Below are 20,102 nucleotides of genomic sequence, written 5' to 3' on the forward strand. Positions count from 1 at the left end.
TTTCTTTGTCTCTAGCCTTATTAATATCTATCTCTCTTAATATATGTTTTCTTTGCCTCGTCTTATTAATATCCATCCATCCATCCAATCTCAGTAATAATCACTCACATTAGTTTTTCCAAAATAAAATCTTCCGGGTTACAATTTCTTCATGGACTAAAGGACACATAGACATTCACTGTAATTCATTTGAATTGTTTGATTAGGTGTGAATGTGAATCCTAAAGACAGACAAGCAGGTTTAATTCTTTTTTATATTTTTGCCTTATGAAAATATACAAAGACATGTTAATGGTCAATGATTTTTTTTTTTTGATTTTATCTCCAGAAAAGCATTCAAGTACAAATTTAGTTTCATTCACACAACATTATTATTGAAAACAATGCATATAATTTAACATTATAAACCGCAGGGTTTGGATGGGGATGTAAAAAGACATTGATAGCAACGTCAACTAGATACCAATCAGCAACTTTGCAAAGAAAGTTTATCTCCTCGTCTTCAGCTCTGTGAGATTTGAGAGGCATCATTTTATGATTAATACTTTCACATAAACATACAGCATTAGACTCTGTTATTTTGCACCGATTCTACATTAATCTGGTAATAATCAAAGCCCTTGATTCACATGTGCACAACATTGGTTCATTCAATGTTTTGATCGTGAGCCACATCACAATTTCCATTTCAATGCTACAACGATTATTTCTATTCTTTCCTTTTCCTCCACAGTCTTCAAACGCCTGCACGTATATTACATTGAATTTAAAAGTGCTTTAGAAAACTATACACACACAAAACTATGCTGTCAGTTTTCTACATCTCCTCTATACAATCCCAAAAGAGAGGAAATATCACTTCCAATACATCAATTATGATACTTTCAAAAGGTGTAGAGATGATAATAAATGCAGTCAACAGATGTTCCCTTATACCTAGGTAAGGGGATAAATTAGTCAAATCTGCAATATGCCTCTGTTTAGCACAAACAGAGCTTGGCGTTTGTTGTCAGTGCACCAGTCACAGCTTGTTTGCTGTAATAACAGATGCTCATCATGTTTATAGTCCTATGGTTTCAGGAGAAAGACGCGGTCAGGATGGCTTCGTGCTGCTGATGGTGGAGAGTCCCGATGCCCACAGCAGGAGCGGGTAACGCAGGTCTGCCGACTAACCTCAACTGAGGGAACAATGAGATCAACATCAATCATTTGGCAATAAAGCAGTGTAAATCTGATGAACTCAAGCTTAATGCAGCCTAACAGGCGATCAAGGTATTAGCCAAGAGGCCATCTATTAGCGTGAAGTGGTGAAGCTGACCTTGCAGGCTAACTGTTTCTCAAATCTCGGTAATACAAATGACCAGCAGCCCATGTTCTGTGGCTCCTCTTGACTCCAGATAAACTCTGTAATGGAAGAGGAAATAATATGAAGGAAGCTTGCCACGTTTTGTGCAAAGATACATTGGATTCCAATATAGTTTTTCCTGATTGTATTAAGTATACACTACTGTTAAATGGTGTCAGTACAATTTTTTTTTTAATTAGTATTTTTAGTCAGCAAGGATGCATTAAATTGATCAAAAGTGACTGTAAAGAGATTTATAATGATAAAAAAAGATTTCTTTTCAAATAATTGTTTTTATTTTTTTAATTTGACAGAAAACAATGCATGTTTCCTTTCCACACACAAAAAAGTTTCTTGACCAGCATATTAAAATGATTTCTGAAGGATTATGTGACACTGAACAGCTGAAAATTCAGCTTTGCATCACAGGAATGTTACATTTTAAAATATATTACAATAAAAAACTGAAATATTTCACAATATTACTATATTTTTACTGCATTTTTGATCAAATCATTTATGCCTTTGTAAGCATAAGCATAGAAGCTTAAGTTTACGCCATTGAATAAAAAAAAAAAAGGGTAATTACGATTTTTTCACCTCACCATTCTGACTTGTTTTCTCACAATTGCGAGTTTACATCTTGCACTTCTGACTTTTTTCCTTGACTTTTTACTTGCGTGATATAAACTCGCAATTGTGTCAGAATAGTTTTTTCCTCAGAAATGTGAGTTTATATCTCACAATTCTGACTTTATAACACATTTGCGAGTTTATATCATGCAAGTCCAATTCTGAGAAAAAAAAAAAAAAAAGACTTTATTCCTCGGAATTGGAATTTATAACTCAGAATTGTGAGTTTATGAGAAGATATAAACTCCAAATTGCGAGAAAATATGTCAATTGGGAGATATGTTTTATCCTCAGAATTGCGAGTTTATATCTCACAATTCGGACTTTATAACACACAATTGCGAGTTTATATCACGCAAGTCCAATTCTAAAGGGGAAAAAAGACAGCCTTTATTCCTCGGAATTGGAATTTATAACTCAGAATTGCGAGTTTATGAGAAGATATAAACTCCAAATTGCAAGGAAAAAAGTCCGAAGTGCGATATGTAAACTCGCAATTGTGAGAAAATGTCAGAATTTTGAGATATGTTTTTTCCTCAGAATTGTAAATTTATATCTCACAATTCGAACTTATTTTCTCACAATTGTGAGTTTACATTTATAACATACTTTATAACTCATAATTGGGAGTTTATAAACTCGCAATTGGAAGAAAAAGTGTCAGAATTGTGAGATAAAAAGGTCGCAATTACCTTTTATATATTTTTTTCTGTGGTGGAAACAAGCTTTCATAGACTTCTTTCCAAAAAAAAAAAAAAACTTACAAAACAAATAAATATCAGGTAAAATTGTCATTTTAATGAATGAATCAGAATCAACTATATTTAAACAATATACTTCAATATATTCAATAACGGAAAGCCAAAATGAGGCTTCTTAGGAACATCAACATTGTCAAAACATTTTCGTTTCGAAGGCCAGTCACGGCGCGATTGCCCCAATACCAAAGAAAAACATACTAATTAACGCAATGAGATTCCCATGAATAAAAGATGCATATGAGCAACCTCACCTTTGGCGTTTGTGTATTTATTGAGTTCCTGCTGTAGGGCTTCCGTGGGAAAAGGACACAGTTCCTCGACCCGGATCAGCGCTGTGTTTTTTCCTGCCTCTGATAACGTCTCTCTGTGTTTCAGCAGGGCGTAGTAATGTTTGCCTGAGCAAAATAGAACCCGCTGCACACTACAGGAGAGGAGCAGAAGATGCATTTTTAATGCATGAATAGTCCATTTTGTATATGAATAGTCCAAAAGTACTTGTCAGCAAGTAGTCTGCAAGGATGCATTGATCAAAAGTGACACTTTTACATTACAAAATATTTCTATTTCAAATAAATGATTGCTGTACTTTCCATTTATCAACGAATCCTGAAAAAATTATCAGTTTCCACAAAAACATGAAGCAGCACAACTCTTTTCAATGAGCAGCAAATCCGCATATTAAGCTGCGTTTCCACCGCGGGAACTTTCCCACGGAACTAGGGACTTTGGGGTGGTACTTCGAGTGTTTCGACCGCAGGAACCGGGATCGAAATAAAGTTCCCCTCAAAGCAGCCCTGCTTGCAAGGTAGTACTTTTTAAAAGTTCAGGAACTTTTGGGGGTGGGACTTGGGCGCTGAACATGCTGATTGGTTGAGCTACTCGAATCAACAATGAAGTTTAAAAAATACGACTGATTATCCGACGACTAGATTCAGGCTTTATTAAGCTTATATGCGGAGGACGAAATCCAGTGGGAACCGGAAACAGTTCTACGTCACCGGACTAATCTTCATGGTACTTTAGACCGCGATGGAAGCGCAGACAGGTCTGGGGGGGAAAAAAGTTCTTGGGACAAATTGTTCTGGGTAATTTTGGTGGAAACGGGGCTTAAGAATGATTTCTGAAGGATCATGCAACACTGAAGACTGGAGTAATGATGCTGAAAATTCAGCTTTGCACCACCAGAATAAAGTATATTACTTCTATTTTAAATTGCAATAATTCACAATATTACTGTTTATACTGTAGTTTTAACCAAATAAACGCAGTTTTGGTGAGCATAAGAGACTTCTTTCATAAACATCTAAAAATCTAACCCAAAAACTTAGTAGTGCATGTAATGAATTTTGAACAAAGCGTTTTAAAAAAAAAAGTGACTGAAGGAAGATACCTTGCAGGGTTTACAGAAGCATCCCCAATGACAGGCTTAAAAGAAGTTCCTGGTCCCATATCAGCCAAGCTTGACACTGCCCCCTAGTGGCAAATAGAGGTGAATATACTTCAATAAACAAAAACAACACCAAAACAGTAAGCAATTCATATAGACAAAAACTCATATCTCAAACGCACAGAAAAGCGCAGCAGGGTTTTAGGAGAAGCCACGATCAATGGTTTCCGGAAGTTTCTAATCATTTGTCTCCGCAAAAGGTGAAAGTACTGAGCTGGAAGGGTAGGATTCACCACTCCCATGTTCACCGTGTCCCCGTCCACACCTTCCTCTTTACTGTCACAGAGCTGCAAGAGGAAGAAAGTGCAGTAATGAAGATTATCAGTGATGTGGGACGATTTAGTCTGTGCTACTCCTGTGAGGGAGAATGCATGCACTTTACCTGTAAGAAACGCTCGATTCGGCAGGATGAATGCTCCGGCCCGGCTCCATCGTACCCGTGTGGCAGTAAGATGACCAATCCACTCTGCAGGAGCCATTTAGCCTCACCTTAAAAAGTCAGAAATGACACAAACCTGGATTTAGGCGCTAAAGATACAGATTCAGTTTCATTACCAAATTTAAGGCTTTAAGACATCTAAGACCTGCACAAATAAGATGAACTCCATATGAGCGGAGTACAGCAATCTATAGTAACATCCAAACCATAAAATGACTGTAAAGACGACAATTTTGACAACTTTGTAGTTCAAATAATATAGATTGACAAAAAGGTTTTATTAAACCTCGCATTAAGCGTTTAATATTCTCATTAGGCCTTTTTTTGTTTCTTGTTTTTCTATCCCCAATTTTAAGACTCTTGGAAGGATGATTGTGGGGTTTTTTTTAACATGTTTTCTTTAGTGTGTGATGTTGCTGTTTGAGCAAGAAAAAAGTCTGCAAAGTTACAAAGCACAAAAGTCATCTGAAAGTGAATTATTCTCTATATCAGTGAGCACTTTCTCTGAACTCCCTGAAACGGAGAACAAACTGTTCAAAAGAACAAACAGTTTTGTTCCGGGATATTCCAAGTTAAAATAATTCCCGACCAAGGCATAAACAAAATAAAGGGGCGCGGTCTGGTTGATAGTTGTTAGTAGCAGTGTTGTGCAAGTTACTTCCAAACTGTAATACATTATAGATTACTTGTTACTGTCATTTAAAAGTAATTTGTTACCTTACAATATTACCGTCTCAGAATTGTAATGCCATACATTACTCCTGTATTGCTTCTGAGTTACTTTCAGCAAAATAACTACAGAAGTAGAACTTATTCTAAAATGACAATGTACTACAGAGCATTTTACATCCAGTAGAAGGCGATATGATGCAATAATGACTGTGGGCTATCCAGGCTACTAACATTAAAGCATATAATTGACAAAGTGAAGGCTCAAGACAATGCAAGGAAGGATGACAGACAGAATCACAAACGATCCAAGTCTGTTAAAAGTAGGGTAGAGGTCAAGTGATTATCGGGCAATAGCTTGGGTCTATTCATATTAGACACAACAGAACTGTATGTAAACTCTAATTCCATGACAAGACGGACATTTGTTCGTGTTTGTTATTCTTTTCTTATTGTTGTCATCATTTTATTCTCTTTGAATTAAGATGTTCACAACACAAAACCGTCATTCACAAAGCGCAAGAGAGTTTTTATTTTTAATTGCTAGTGCTATTTTGCGATGTCGATAGTTCTTTCGGCTTTAGACAAAGGTTGCATTTGACTGCATTTGCCCATTACGTTCTTCTTGTCCTTATATCTGGCAAACTCGAAGTAATGCGCATACGTCCATCTCGTGAATGTACAGTCTTCTTCTGCCATCTTCATCCATTAAGCCTTGTATATACTTTCGTTTGTCTCTGCAATGCGAGTCTCCTCTGACTGCGCGTGCGCCTTGTCCGTTTGGGGATGTGTTTACTCGACATGCTCGCCGGTGTTGTGCTATTCTTTGAAACGACAGAGCCTTTAAGCCTTCTTTATTTACAAACTTGGACACCACTCGCGGCTATTGACTGACCACGAACAGGTTATAACTTGCTAGCATTTTTCATTCGTCAATGTCTCGCGGTCTTGCTGTTTTTTCCCTGTTTTTTTTTAACAATAAAATTTTGGGCTAAAAGTGTGTTGCAACGCAAGTGTTACTGAACATGTACCGAGTAAGATATCACTGAAATTTGATTAGTAATACCTAACACTACTGCGTTACAGCAAAACGTAATATGTTACTGTAATGCATTACTTTTGAAACACGTTACTCCCAACACTGGTTAGTAGAGTGTTGAAACTTGCGGTTAATGTAAGGGACGTGACATTTTCCAAACACTAATTACGCTTTTCAGAAGAAGGGGCTTTATCGAGACAGGAACTAAACAAAGCGTTACTGACAGACTGGGAAGAGAGGTGCTGCAACAATGTAAAATATCTAAAAATAATCATGTTCTTTGAACATTCAAGCATGAAAACCTATTCTAGAAGACCCCAAAAACTAAATAAAAACATTGTAAAAGGGCTTAAATTGTATAAAAACTTCAAATCCCATATTAAGATATTTAAAACTTTTTACGGCCTTAAATTTGATACAACTGAATTTAAGATTTCGATCACACTTCAGTTCAGGGTTCAATTCTCACTATTAAAGGTGCACTATGTAATTTTTCCGTCCACTAGAGGTCACCTATTCAAAACAAAGACGTAGTTGATGACGCCACGTTTGAACGCAGAATCTTGGGACATGTGGTCTTCACCTCACAGCCGGTGGAAAAGAATCGGGATAGGACAGAAATCAAGTTCATGCAATTATTAACGTTACTGTAATATGAAGCAGAGCAGGACTGAGTGTTGTGGAGCTGAGCAAGGCCGCTGGAGCGATTGTTAATGAGAAGAGTGGAACACACGCCTCGCGAGCAGCGGGACTTTTATTATGGCATAGTCGCCGGTGGGACTTTTATTATGCCACAGTCACCGGCGCCACTTCCGCTTTTCCGGTCATGAGTATGAGGTAACGCAGCTCTGTTTATCATATTAGATACATCTGAGTGTGTTGTTGATGATGTTATGACGTTACTCTGTGCGTTCGCTTTGCGGCTGCTATGACACTTGTTCACACTGCAGTGAGAGTAAAGAGTTTGTGCACAATAAAACCGGAAACCGAGGGTAACGCAAATATGATGCAATTGACAGGCGACTCCCTCACACGTCCCGGTTCCTTGGTTAAAATAGCAATTTCTCACGATTTACAAATAGTTGGAAACATTTGGGATATTATAAGTACTCAACTGAACAAAATATATAACACTGGCCTTGTGGTTTTTGGATATTTTACTGAATTTACTGATTTCTTTTTTACATAGTGCACCTTTAACAATGACTTTCGCCTCAATAAACTCCTGATTACTGCTTATTAATAGTTAGTAAGGTAGTTGTTAAGTTTAGGTATTGGGTAGGATTAAGGGATGTAGAGTAATGTCATTCAGAACAAGGCATTAATATGTGCTTTATAAGTACTAATAAACAGCTAATATCCTAGTAATATGCATGCTGAAAAGCAACTAGTTAATAGCGAGAATTGGACCCGAAACTTAAGTGTTACCAAGATGTTTTTAAGGACCCTTAAACCATTTTGACTAACGTTGGTGTAAAATATCTCAAATTATACTGGAATCCTTAGCATTTGACTGCATGCGTTTTTTTACCTCCAGAGAGGAAAGTGTCAAATATTATCTGGGCGCCGTTAAAGAAATCTCCAAACTGAGCCTCCCAGATGGGCAGCAGTCTAGGTTGAGCAATGCTCATGCCATACTCAAAACCCAGAACAGCTTCTTCAGAAAGAGCACTGTTGCACACCTGCGAGAGAACACACACACACACACACAAAGAGGTCAAACATAATTATAAGCTTAAAATTGTGGAGGCTTATAGAATTGGAACGGCAAACCACCCAACTCAGGAATGAAGAGCAGTTGGTGTATCGAGTTACAGTACAAAGTTAATACTGTACACGTTATCAACCAAACGGCATAAACTAAAGTATAATGATAAAAACACATATTATAAAAGTGATAAATGATTGCAGAAATGCGTAAACCATATGCAGTAGGCTTTGTAATTTATAAATAAATACATTCATTGATTTGTAGTAGACTCACCTCCATGTGGCCTTTCTGTTCGGAGCTGATGTGATTGAGGGGGATATACATGTCGTTGGTCTCCTGACACACAACCATAGCGTGACGCTGACTGAACGTACCACGGCCAACATCTTGACCACTGATACGGATATCAAATCCTGCATTGAGTAGATATATACAAATGAGTTTAATATACTTGGTGCTAATATATTTTCATATACAGGTGCAAGAAAAAGTATGTGAAACGCTTGCAGAATCTGTGAAAATGTTAATAATTTTAACTAAATAAGAGGGAACATACACATTTCATGTTATTTTTTATTCAGTACTGTCCAGAATAAGATATTTTACATAATTGTTTTTTTTTTTACATATAGTCAAAAAAAAAAAACCCAGCTGAATTTATTAAAATGACTCAAAAGTTTATGAACCATTGGTTCTCAGTGCTGTGCTCTTCGCTGTGTTTTGTGATGGTTGTTCATGAGTCCCTTGTTTGTCCTGAGCTAAACTGCCCAATGTTCTTCAGAAAAATCCTCCAGGTCCTGCACATTCTTCAGTTTTCCAGCCTCTTTCATATTTGAACCCTCTCCAGCAGTGACTGTATGATTTTGAGATCCATCTTTTCACACTGAGGACAATTGAGGGACTCAAACACAACTATTAAAAAAGGTTGAAACATTCACTGATGCTCCAGAAGGAAACAATGCATTAAGAGCCGGGGGGGTGAAAACTTATTGAATTTGATGATCAAGGTAAATTGTACTTAATTTGTCTTCCGAGAAACATGTAAGTATCTTCTGTTGCTTTCGAAGGGCAGTACTAAATGAAAAAAAAAAAGATATTTAAACAAAATAAGAAATATTTGAACCCTCTTTATCCTGCTCAAAAGTTTCCACCCCCCGGTTCTTAATGCGTTGTGTTTCCTTCTGGAGCATCAGTGAATGTTTCAACCTCTTGTGGACTATATGTAAAAAAAAAAAATTATGTAAAATATCTTATTCAGGACAGTACTAAATAAAAAAAATAACACATTTTGTATGATCCCTCTTATGTTGTTAAAATTATTCACATTTTCACATTCTGCAAGCGATTCATTAAAAGAATCCTAACAAAATCCACAAAAATATGAATCAGCACAACTGTTAATCGATAAATGATAATCAGAAATGTTTCTTGAGCAGCAAATTTTACATGACTTCAGAAGGATCATGTGACACTGAAGACTGGAGTAATAACGCTAAAAATACAGCTTTACATCACAGGAATAAATTACATTTTAAAACATATTAAAATAAACAACAGGTATTTTAAACTGTAATAATTTCCCCAAAATATTTTTACTGTATTTTTGATCAAATAAAGGGTCTTAGCTAGCAGAAGAGAGGGATTTTAAAAACTTGTATGTTTATAGTGCATATTAAAGAAAACGAATCGCTACTGTGTACTGTGCTTTTATATTATCAAAGAAATTATTAAAATATTATTTGGGTAATATTTATCTTGTACTAACAGTAATATGTATAAACGTGAAGATAATAAATTCTTTTATATAGAGAATATAAATTCTAAATTTATATAACGCATTACTTTTCACAATGAATATTGTCCAAAATTCTCTAATAAACCCTAGTGAACAACCTAAAGGCAACATCAATTAGTAGAAAATCCCAATTTAAAAATTATTTTTGAGTGCTTTTACAGCATAAGGTAGGAGAGATGAACACATTACCCTGGCAGAGCATTGTGCCAAACGCTAGGGCTTCTGCTGTGGACCAGTCCAATTTTGTGCCCTCTTCCAGTTTCTGCAGTCGAGCCTGCGACATAAAGCATTCACAGACATGTTCAAATCAAAAGTTCATCTGTTCTTTACTGACTCTAAAGCCCTTCTCACTGCAGTTTTATCACTGGAGGTCATCCAATGGCTGTATAGATCATTGTAGTAGACTTTCCTTCTGTTGCACAATGCATGCTTAAAGTTAAACTTTTCTCAACTTTGTCATGTTGCTTTTTTGTACAAAATGTCATAAACACAAAATGAGGTCAAAGATCAAGCTTTACCTGCACATGTGTCTTTCTCAGGTGACTGTGCACTTGAATCTCCTCGGGTATGTCCACTGATTTGGCGCCTACGAACTGCAGCAGCGGCGGCGCTACACCAGTGTCCCATAACGAGACTCTGTTCTGGGGCTCCACCAGGTCTCCCCAGCGCCCCTGGAGGTTGGTTGGCGGAGGGCTGTAGAGGGTCATGTTGCTCAGCCGGTCGTTGAGCATAGCGTAGCAGGTGGTCTTGATCTGACCGCACTCATCCTCTGTCATCAGACCCTCCGAGACTAGCTGGTCGGCATATGAATCTGGGATACTTTTTCTCGCCCTAAAATGGAAGTGAAAAGGAAAATTTAACCAGTTGAACTTTGAGCAATAAGCCATTCAAATAAAAACTGCAACTGGCAGTAGGGTTGGGCATCGAGAACCGGTTCCAACTTGGAACCGTTTAAAAAATAACGATGCCATTGGAATCGTTTAGAAATTTTGTTTTCGATTCCGATCATCGGTTCCAAACGCGCAAGTTTTCGGAAGTGCTTGCCGCGCCCGTTTGTTCTGTTGCAGCCATGGAGCACGGTAAGTGGCGCTCAAAAGTGTGGCTTTATTTCACAAAAAAAAAAAAAACCTGGGTCGGCACAGTGCAACACATGACAAACTTATTTCTTGCACGGGAGGATGCACTACAAATATGTGGTGTAGCTATAAATTAACGAGTGTAGCGTGTTTGAAATGCTGCGCAGGTCTGTCCTCCTCGGGCAACCCTGCGCTAACCAACGTTATTAACGGGATAGTTCACCCTGAAATGAAAATAAAGCCTTCTTTTACTTACCCTGATGTTGTCCCAGTGCCCTATGTCCTATGACATTTAAAATACTGTTCCTGCACGCGCTCCTTCCTATTATGGCAGTGAATGGCGATCAGCTAAAACATTACAAAAAGTAAACAAATGTATCAAGCAACGATACAGGGAGACGCGCGCCATATGGAAAGTGTTCAGTGGGCACACTATAGGTTTTGCGAGAAAGAAACCGTATTATTCAGTCAAAACACTGAGCTCGGCCGTTATTCTGAGCGCGCTCCTCAAGTTACACTATGAGCTGTCAGCAGCCGCCGGCGCTCATGCCTACTATAATAACTCGCACTGTTGTCATTGTACCCACGATAAGCACACACACACACACACACACACACACACACACACACACACACACACGCACGCACGCGCGCACCATTTTGAGAAATCAAGCTCAATAGAAAAAAACGCGATTCTCGTCTTTTCTATAACGTATATGATAAGAAATAATACTAATAATATAACCTCCTTAAGTGAATATTGTGTACCGGTTGTCATGACAATATGCACGAGGCAACTGCGGCTTGGAGTGCGCACACACTGGAACACGCGCATTTGAACAACAGCTGGGTGAGTAAAAGATGGCTTTATTTTCATTTCAGGGTGAACTAACATTATCCCACCTCATCATAATCAGGTAAGTGATTGTAGTGTAAACCCCTTGACCAAATTGCGAATTGTGGTGAACAACAACGTTACTGAAATTATTTTTCCCCCTCGTAGATAAATGTCGCAAATTGCCCACGCTAGTAGCAGTCCTAATGACTGCTGTTAATGCTATTGTTAAACCGGGACTCGGTGTGGAACTCCATTCACCTTTGCAGCAAAGCAAGTGAAAATGCCAGCGGAGAAAGTCCCAAAACTAAAACTCATTATTGAATCAAAATACAATTTTCCTCTGTGAAATGAGCCTGTGACATGTTGTGACTCCACCCCTCAAAGAATCGGAATCGAGAATCGAAAAGAACCGTAATCGAAACTAAGAATCGGAATCGGAATCAGAATCGTTCAAATCAAAACGATGCCCAACCCTAACTGGCAGTTTGGTACTCACCGTATAATTTTATACATTGCCGGGTTTGTGAAAAAGGGCTCGTCCAGCTCATTGTGCCCCCACTGACGGTAACAAAGAAGGTCCACAATAACGTCTTTTCTGAAGCGGCGCTGGTACTCCACGGCCAGCCGGGTCGCCCTGAGGACCTCCTCTGCGTCATCGCCATTCACATGGATTATTGCACATCCCACCATTTTACCTAAATGGAATTGCAAAAGTATTGTTAGATAATGAAACAATGTTTAAATGATGTCTGTGTGCAGAACAGGGTAATTTACCAAAACTAAAACCATAAAAAAAACCAATTAATTATTTATTATCCTATTGTATGTAAAAAAAAAAAAAACCTGAATCGTCCACCCCTTGTTCCAGGTGTTTTTGTTTACCGGGATATGCTGATAATTTTTCAGTTTGATAGAACTATATAAATTACCAAGTGGAGCAAAGAGTTGTTGGTATTTAAAGTTTTTTTGTTTACATTGATATACAAATACTTGCTATCTATCTATCTATCTATCTATCTATCTATCTATCTATCTATCTATCTATCTATCTATCTATCTATCTATCTATCTATCTATCTATCTATCTATCTATCTATCTATCTATCTATCTATCTATCTATCTATCTATCTATCTATCTATCTATCTATCTATCTATCTATCTATCTATCTATCCACTTGCTATCTATATCTTTATCTATATCTTATGTATAATATATATATATATATATATATATATAAATAATGATTAAAATATACATTTCACATTCTTTAAATAATAACTAAAATATATATATATTTCACATTCTTTCTTTGAAAAGAAAGCATCAGTTCAGTTTAGTTATATATATCAGTATCAGTTATATTTTAGTTATATATACACATACACATCAGTTTTTAAATATAATGCATATTAATTTTACACACTTATAATATCGTATTGCATTATTTAACAATGTATCGCAGATCAGATTTTTCTTCAAGCCCTATAGTGTATGTAACATAATATTGATAAAGAATGGAATATATTTTCTTTCTCTGTGAATTTTTATATCAATATGGTACAATAATATCCTATTCAAATCAATGTGATAAACGAGTTAGGTCAAAAGTAATCTAAAAGTAACCAAAAAAGTACTTTTAGATTACTTTTGACCAAAAAGTGTAATGTAATGATTACCTTACTAACGCAAATTTGTGTCATGTAATTTGGAATCAATAATGGACTACAATTTGTAAGTAATCTACCCAACACCACTCATACATCACGTTGGAAAGTTAATTTAAAATGACATACCGACATCACTGCAGTACAGAGATGATCGCCCCCTCTCAGAGGGAGTGGTGTAGCCCACTTGATTGTTCACGATGAGGTGGATGCTTCCACCTACTCGAAAATGAGGGAGATTTGACAAGGTGAAGGTCTCCGGTACTATGCCCTGGCCTGAAAACGAAGCATCGCCATGAACCTGTACAGAACAGATTATAGCTAGCTATTAGATTAGAACATACACAGCTACCATTTATTGGTATGGTTTATAATGATGTTGATAGGATGAAACATCTTTTCTCAGGACCTGCAGGCAGATGACTTTGTCTCCTGGCTGAGAATGAGGGTCAGTGGAGTAATCGCCGTCCTGTTTGACTTGCTGGCGGCCACGAGTCTTTCCTTGCGTCACGGGGTTGATGGCCTCCAGGTGAGAGGGGTTGGGCAGCAAAGTGACATGGAGAGGGTGTCCCGCCCCAAAGTCCAGCTCTACCGTGGAGGTTAAATGGGACAGGACATCTCCAATAGATGGAGAGTTCTCCGGAAACTCGCTGAGACCCCTCATCTTACGGAACATGAGCTGAGAGCGAGAAAGAAGGATGCATTTGGTTCGTCAAAGCTTAATAATGGCTGCAGACAATGAAAATGATAACATTCCCCCAAACCTGCCGTGACAAAATAAACCGCCATTTCCCAGAGAACAAGTCTATTCATGTAAAATGAAGAGGTGTAGATTGTGACTCCTCATTTTGTGGAGCCTACTCTACAGTACATGTTACAGCATCAGGCTGTCTAGACATGTTTTAAAATGTACAGGAAGCCGATGTCCTGACATGTCATGCTACACGTCAGAATGTCCTACCAGGGCTCACTGGGCATGTGCACGTCAATATCGCATAATTTTTTTATTTTGTTATATTTGCATTGTTTTTTAAGGCTAGGTTTAGGGTAGGGGTAGGTATGGATGTTAATAAAGCCTCAAACGACATGCATATGATGCTGGTAGCACAATGATAGGTAGCATTTTTCGCTGTAGACTTGTGTTACCTACTGTTTTAATGGATGGTAGCAAAATCTGAGTGAGTAGGACAAATCGACAGAACACCGGTCTTGTGTAGTTTGCCAACAGCAAGTATAAGTATTAACCTCTGTGGGGAACTGCAGTAGTCCGGTGAGCAGGTTGAGACGCCCGCGGTGAGGCATTCCCATGATCACGTCTGTCACGCCGTTGTGCGCCGCAGAGCGGAACAGCTCGTAGAAAAATCCCATCATGCTCTCTGCTCCCTCACCTCCATATCGTTTCACAGTAGCAAACTTAGTGCCTAAAAAGTGGTCAAATTCCTTTAAAAAGACAACAGAGGAGATGTAAAACTGCTGAAATCAAATAGGCGATGCAATGATTTACATGTTAGTCAAGATTAACAGGCATCATGTGGAGATGTCTCATGTGGAGACATCATGTGGAGATGTCTGTTGTCATGTGGGGGGCATGCAAAGGACAATAAAAGTGACTAAGGGCATTTTCACACCAGAAAGTCCGCACCAAGGTCCGAACCGAAGTTCATGTTTTGATACATTTTATACATTTGGTTAATTTTGGTTTGGTTTCACATTGCAATTATGCGAGCGCACTAAAGAACTTTACATGACACACTTGTGTCCACTCGTCATCATCTATGTGGGCTGCATCTGGACATTGATTGGTTTGTAAACGGACGTGTGTCTGACATCAGCGTCTTTGACAAATGAATGAACGGACGCATATCGTTGCCACTATTGAACAGTGCGCATTGCTTGACTATTTTCTTTTCGTTACGTTTAAAAGTGGACATTTCAAGCTTTATATACACATATTTCTCATGTTTGTGAGACAAGTAGCTACTGAGTTTCGGGTTATTTGAGACACGCTCCAGTTCATTTGAAAAGCATGTGATCGCTCCCGCGATAATTCTCTGCTATAGACTATTTGCTTCTTATTTATTAAATCCAGGCAATTATCTGATTAAACGTTGATTTAAAATTAAGATACAATTTATACGAAACGAAATTCACATTAAAGAAAGGATTTCTAAGCAAAATCATACAAAATTTCTTTCAAAATCATTTCTGACCTTCTGTCTTCTGACATATTGCGCATCTTTTCACTTTTCATAATCAATCTAGCCTAGATTGAATTTAAAAATAACATAATATTTAACCATAAACAGGAACTTCCTGTAAATGGTCTGAAAGTCCGAACCATACAGAAAATGCTTTCACACTAGAAACGAACGGAACCTTTGTTCAGTTTGATCCGGACCGAGACTAGCTCTTTTCGTCTGCCCAAATTTCGTCTGTTTGGTCCGGAGCGTGGTACGGGGGAGGTTTCACACCTGTAACTTTGATTCGGACCAAACTGAAAAGTCTGACAATCCAGACCAAACAAGGTAGGTGTGAAAACACCCTAAATGTCTTACCTGTGATTCAAGCATTAGTTTAGCCAGCTGTCTCCTCTCTTCCGGTGAAAACACCTCTTTCTTCAGCTCCTCGAATCGGTCAGCGAACCATTCTCTTTCCTGTAAGCTCTCGAGCTGAGTGGTTTCCACTGAGATTCCCCCACAGTAGGTTCTCTCCAGGTAGGCCATAACCTCTTCTGTGGTCGCCTCGGCTTTCCCAAAATGCCGCAATCCTGGAATTTTTATAAGAATCGTTCAACTTCAGTACACAAATTAAGATCTTTTTGATGAAATCGAAGCGCTTTCTGTCCCTCCGTTGACAGGTATGCAACTACCACTTTGATGCTTCTAAAAGTTAATAAAGAGATCGTAAAGCTAATTCATATGAATTGAGCGGTTTAGTAAAAAAAATTTTTAAAAGACACAATCGCTTTATATGATGAACAGATTGAATTTAGGCTTTTATTCACATTTTAAAAAGCTCAAGAAGCTCAACCGAACCTACTTGACACACGAGAATGAACCTCATTGGTTCTTGTGGAAGCCCAAACGTGATGCATAACACGAGAATGAATCTCATTGGTTCTTGCTGAAGCTCAAACGTGCTGCATAACACGAGAATGAACCTCATTGGTTCTTGTGGAAGCTCAAACATGCTGCGTAACACGAGAATGAACCTCATTGGTTCTTGTGGAAGCTCAAACATGCTGCGTAACACGAGAATGAACCTCATTGGTTCTTGTGGAAGCTCAAACATACTGCGTAACACGAGAATGAACCTCATTGGTTCTTGCTGAAGCTCAAACGTGCTACGTAACACGAGAATGAACCTCATTGGTTCTTGCAGAAGCTCAAACGTACTGCGTAACACGAGAATGAACCTCATTGGTTCTTGTGGAAGCTCAAACATGCTGCGTAACACGAGAATGAACCTCATTGGTTCTTGCTGAAGCTCAAACGAGCTACGTAACACGAGAATGAACCTCATTGGTTCTTGCAGAAGCTCAAATGTACTGCGTAACACGAGAATGAACCTCATTGGTTCTTGCAGAAGCTCAAACGTACTGCGTAACACGAGAATGAACCTCATTGGTTCTTGTGGAAGCTCAAACATGCTGCGTAACACGAGAATGAACCTCATTGGTTCTTGCAGAAGCTCAAATGTACTGCGTAACACGAGAATGAACCTCATTGGTTCTTGCTGAAGCTCAAACGTGCTACGTAACACGAGAATGAACCTCATTGGTTCTTGAGGAAGCTCAAACGTGGGGCACGTTCAAGTTCAAACCGGTGCGCAACGTTTTGCTCCGGTTTTCGGGTTGAACAACATGTTTCCTGGAATCGGTGTGCAACGGGGTTTGAGATGCGTTTTCTCTTGTTTGGTGGGTGTGTCAAATATGTCAGCCCAATCAGCAGCAACATAAACCATGCGGTATTAAAGTCGGCATGAAACGGAAGTTGAGATCGTCTTTTTCTCCTTATTGTGACGTATATCCGAGTGAAACGGCTTCTGAAATTAGAAAAAATGTAGGGCGAGGCTTGATTTCGTCCTTCGGGAATTGATTGGATCGTTGGAAGTGGGGCGTTGCTAACAAAATGGAGGCAGATTTGAAGTTTGCATTCAGTTGTGGAGAAAAAAATCTATCTTTTAAATTAATATATTTTCTCTCTAAATATTTTCTACATAATGTTACTGAGCATATTTCCTCACTTTTCGCTGGTTTATGCTACAGATTTTACTTATTTGAAGCCTTTTTATGGCTTTATTTCTGTAAAGCTTTTTTCTCAGCTCTCCCTTATAAAGGGGGCGCGCCGTACCTTTTTCCTCAGTGCGAGTCGTCACGATAAGCTGTTCGTCCGACTATATTGAGTAATTTTTACATTAAAAAAAAAAAGCTTTTATTTCTCATATATTTCTCTCTTTTTGCCTCAAGTCCTTCTTGAAGAAGGTATTGTGTATACCGAGAAAAATGCACCTAACCACGATCAGTGACATGTTTCTGAGAGGAGGTGCAGAAACGAGACGGGACGATAACCCCGCCCTCGCGCCATAGCACATGACCGGGAGAGAAGAGAGGTCGTTTCGATGGGGGAGGGAAAGTTAACATATTTGATTAAAGATTATAAGGGTAAATGAATTTTTAAAAAATAATGAAGTGCACAGATAAATCAGTTATAGTAAACACTACAATATTAATATAAAAATACGAATTGTAAAATTTGATTTCATGCCGCCTTTAAAGAGACAGTTCGCGCAATGGGTCCAGGTAATGTTGTTTACAAATGTGTCCGCTGCAGCTCGGTATCAAGCCTGTAGTACTTCAGTCAGAAATTAAAGCTTTCGCGCCTCGATCGCCCCCCGGTGGCCGGTCCCAGTATAGCTCCTAAACCCCGCCTCTCCATGTATTAGAATGGGCGCGAGACACACTAAACAATTTAATTACACTTCAAATAATTGTTTCCTAAAGATGGTTTCTGTCATTTTAGGCAGTTTTTATTACAATAATTTCATTTCAAGTGTTCGTTTTTTAAATAAGTTTAGTTTTAGTGAGTTATTTGATGCTATAAAAACGGGGGGTGTGACGTCATGATTGACAGCTGAGATTGACGGCTTCTCTGAGTGAACTTGTCAATGAGGCACTAACGGACTTTTTTCTGGATTTTTGGGAGGAGATTGGAGCTTTAGCTTTAATTTCTACACTTCCATAACTGTTTATTTCACACCAACATAATTAATTGTTCTGCATCTGCGAGAGTGTGGGCGGGCTTTTGATAATCGCGCCTCTACTTCCTGTTCTCTACTGCGCAACTCCGGTCCCGAGATCACCACTGCGCAGACTCGGTCCCAAGATGTCAGCGCCGTGAGCGGGCCTATGAAAGCTTCAACTTTGGTCAGCGGAAGTCAATGAAGTCGCGTCGTCCATATTTTTTTACGGTCTATGCTCGGTATACGCAACAATTGAAGATATTAGAAGACATGATTGTCGTAAGAGTTTTATAGTAAAAATATAGCACATCAACATGATGATGTAGATGTATTTTTAACTTAATTGCAAGGCAAGTTTATGTATTATACCAAATTTCATACACAATGGTAATTAAGTGCTTTACATAAAAATGAGAAAGAAAATACAAGGTATTAAAAATGTAATAGAATTAACCTCATTGGTTCCCGCACGAACACATGCTTGAACATGAATTTTCATATTTGGGTGAACTAATTTAACCTCCATTGAACCAGGAACATTCCTTTGGTAGTTTACGATCAACTTCAAAACTATGTACAAGCTGGGACACAACCAGGAACTAACCAGTAGTGTTGCGGACTCCCTGAACGGCTCCATTCAGCAGGCAGATCTCCGGCACGCTGTCCAGCACAGGAGTTTTGGGAAGTAATGGGTTAATTTTAGCTGCTTTGTGCCCATGTGCTCGATAGGCCTCCACCAATCTCGCCAGTCCATGATCTGTTTACACAAGACAGCCAGCGAGTGCTACTTAAAATACAGTAACAGGCTTCATAGCGTTGCAGATCTTGCTTTGCATCTCTAATCTTTTTGTAGGTTTACGCATGCAACGTAGTAATAACTGCTACCAAAGCATGACCACAACAGACATCAAAGGCAGTTTACAATCTGTACATGCGTCAACCTTGGTTAAGCGCGGAGGTCTGCGGAAGCCCAGCGTCTCTCTCCGGAGTCTCTCTCGGTCTGAAACCGTACACTCCCCGGTGAGTGTGGTATAAACTCGCTAAAAAAGGCCGTCTGGCACCGAAAGAACGGTGCAGAACTCGATGGAGGTTTATAAGCATAGTACCCGCTGACAGGGTGGAAATAAATTAATTAGACGGAGTTAAAAGACGATACAAAGTTTACCCAATGAGCCACGCATCTTAGAGCGCGGCCATAATAAACGATAGCGGTGTCCAATTCGTGAACGAATCATTCTTGTGAATCGAATCTTCTAAATGAATCAGCCGTCTGAACGACTCGTTCATGAAATGGATAGAATGAGTCAGAGCGGTTCCCGAGTCATCAACTAACTAGCGTTTATAGGGCCTACTGATATGAAACATGTCGAACAAATATCACTTAAACCTATTTATCGCCTTAATTAGCAGTTAGAATGAGCTTATTTTTAAAATTGCTATT

At 38.6% G+C, this 20,102-nt stretch overlaps 1 protein-coding gene across 1 annotated transcript; it reads right to left on the bottom strand.

The window, feature by feature from the left end:
• Positions 1–236: 236 nt before the first annotated feature.
• Positions 237–19,883, bottom strand: dhtkd1 (dehydrogenase E1 and transketolase domain containing 1). Its single transcript, XM_079810344.1, has 17 exons — positions 19,603–19,883; positions 19,266–19,418; positions 15,976–16,187; positions 14,666–14,860; positions 13,830–14,099; positions 13,550–13,721; positions 12,250–12,448; positions 10,358–10,670; positions 10,029–10,113; positions 8,318–8,457; positions 7,865–8,015; positions 4,569–4,675; positions 4,309–4,473; positions 4,130–4,212; positions 2,991–3,160; positions 1,319–1,404; positions 237–1,178 (listed from the first exon to the last, which is right to left on the bottom strand). Exons 1-17 carry the CDS (start codon positions 19,760–19,762, stop codon positions 1,077–1,079), a joined length of 2,763 nt encoding a protein of 920 aa, XP_079666470.1. The 5' UTR covers positions 19,763–19,883; the 3' UTR covers positions 237–1,076.
• Between the last annotated feature and the right edge of the window lie 219 nt (positions 19,884–20,102).

The sequence above is a fragment of the Gobio gobio genome (genome assembly GCF_949357685.1).
Source record: "Gobio gobio genome assembly, chromosome: 25".
Classification (NCBI taxonomy): domain Eukaryota; kingdom Metazoa; phylum Chordata; class Actinopteri; order Cypriniformes; family Gobionidae; genus Gobio; species Gobio gobio.

Excerpts from the sequence above, each read along its gene's own strand:
- dhtkd1 (XM_079810344.1), bottom strand. The coding sequence starts at position 19,762 with ATGCTTATAAACCTCCATCGAGTTCTGCACCGTTCTTTCGGTGCCAGA. Across the intron at positions 12,449-13,549 it reads TCTGTACTGCAGTGATGTCG|GTAAAATGGTGGGATGTGCA; the intron begins GTATGTCATTTT and ends AATTCCATTTAG. Across the intron at positions 10,671-12,249 it reads GCAATGTATAAAATTATACG|GGCGAGAAAAAGTATCCCAG; the intron begins GTGAGTACCAAA and ends CTTCCATTTTAG.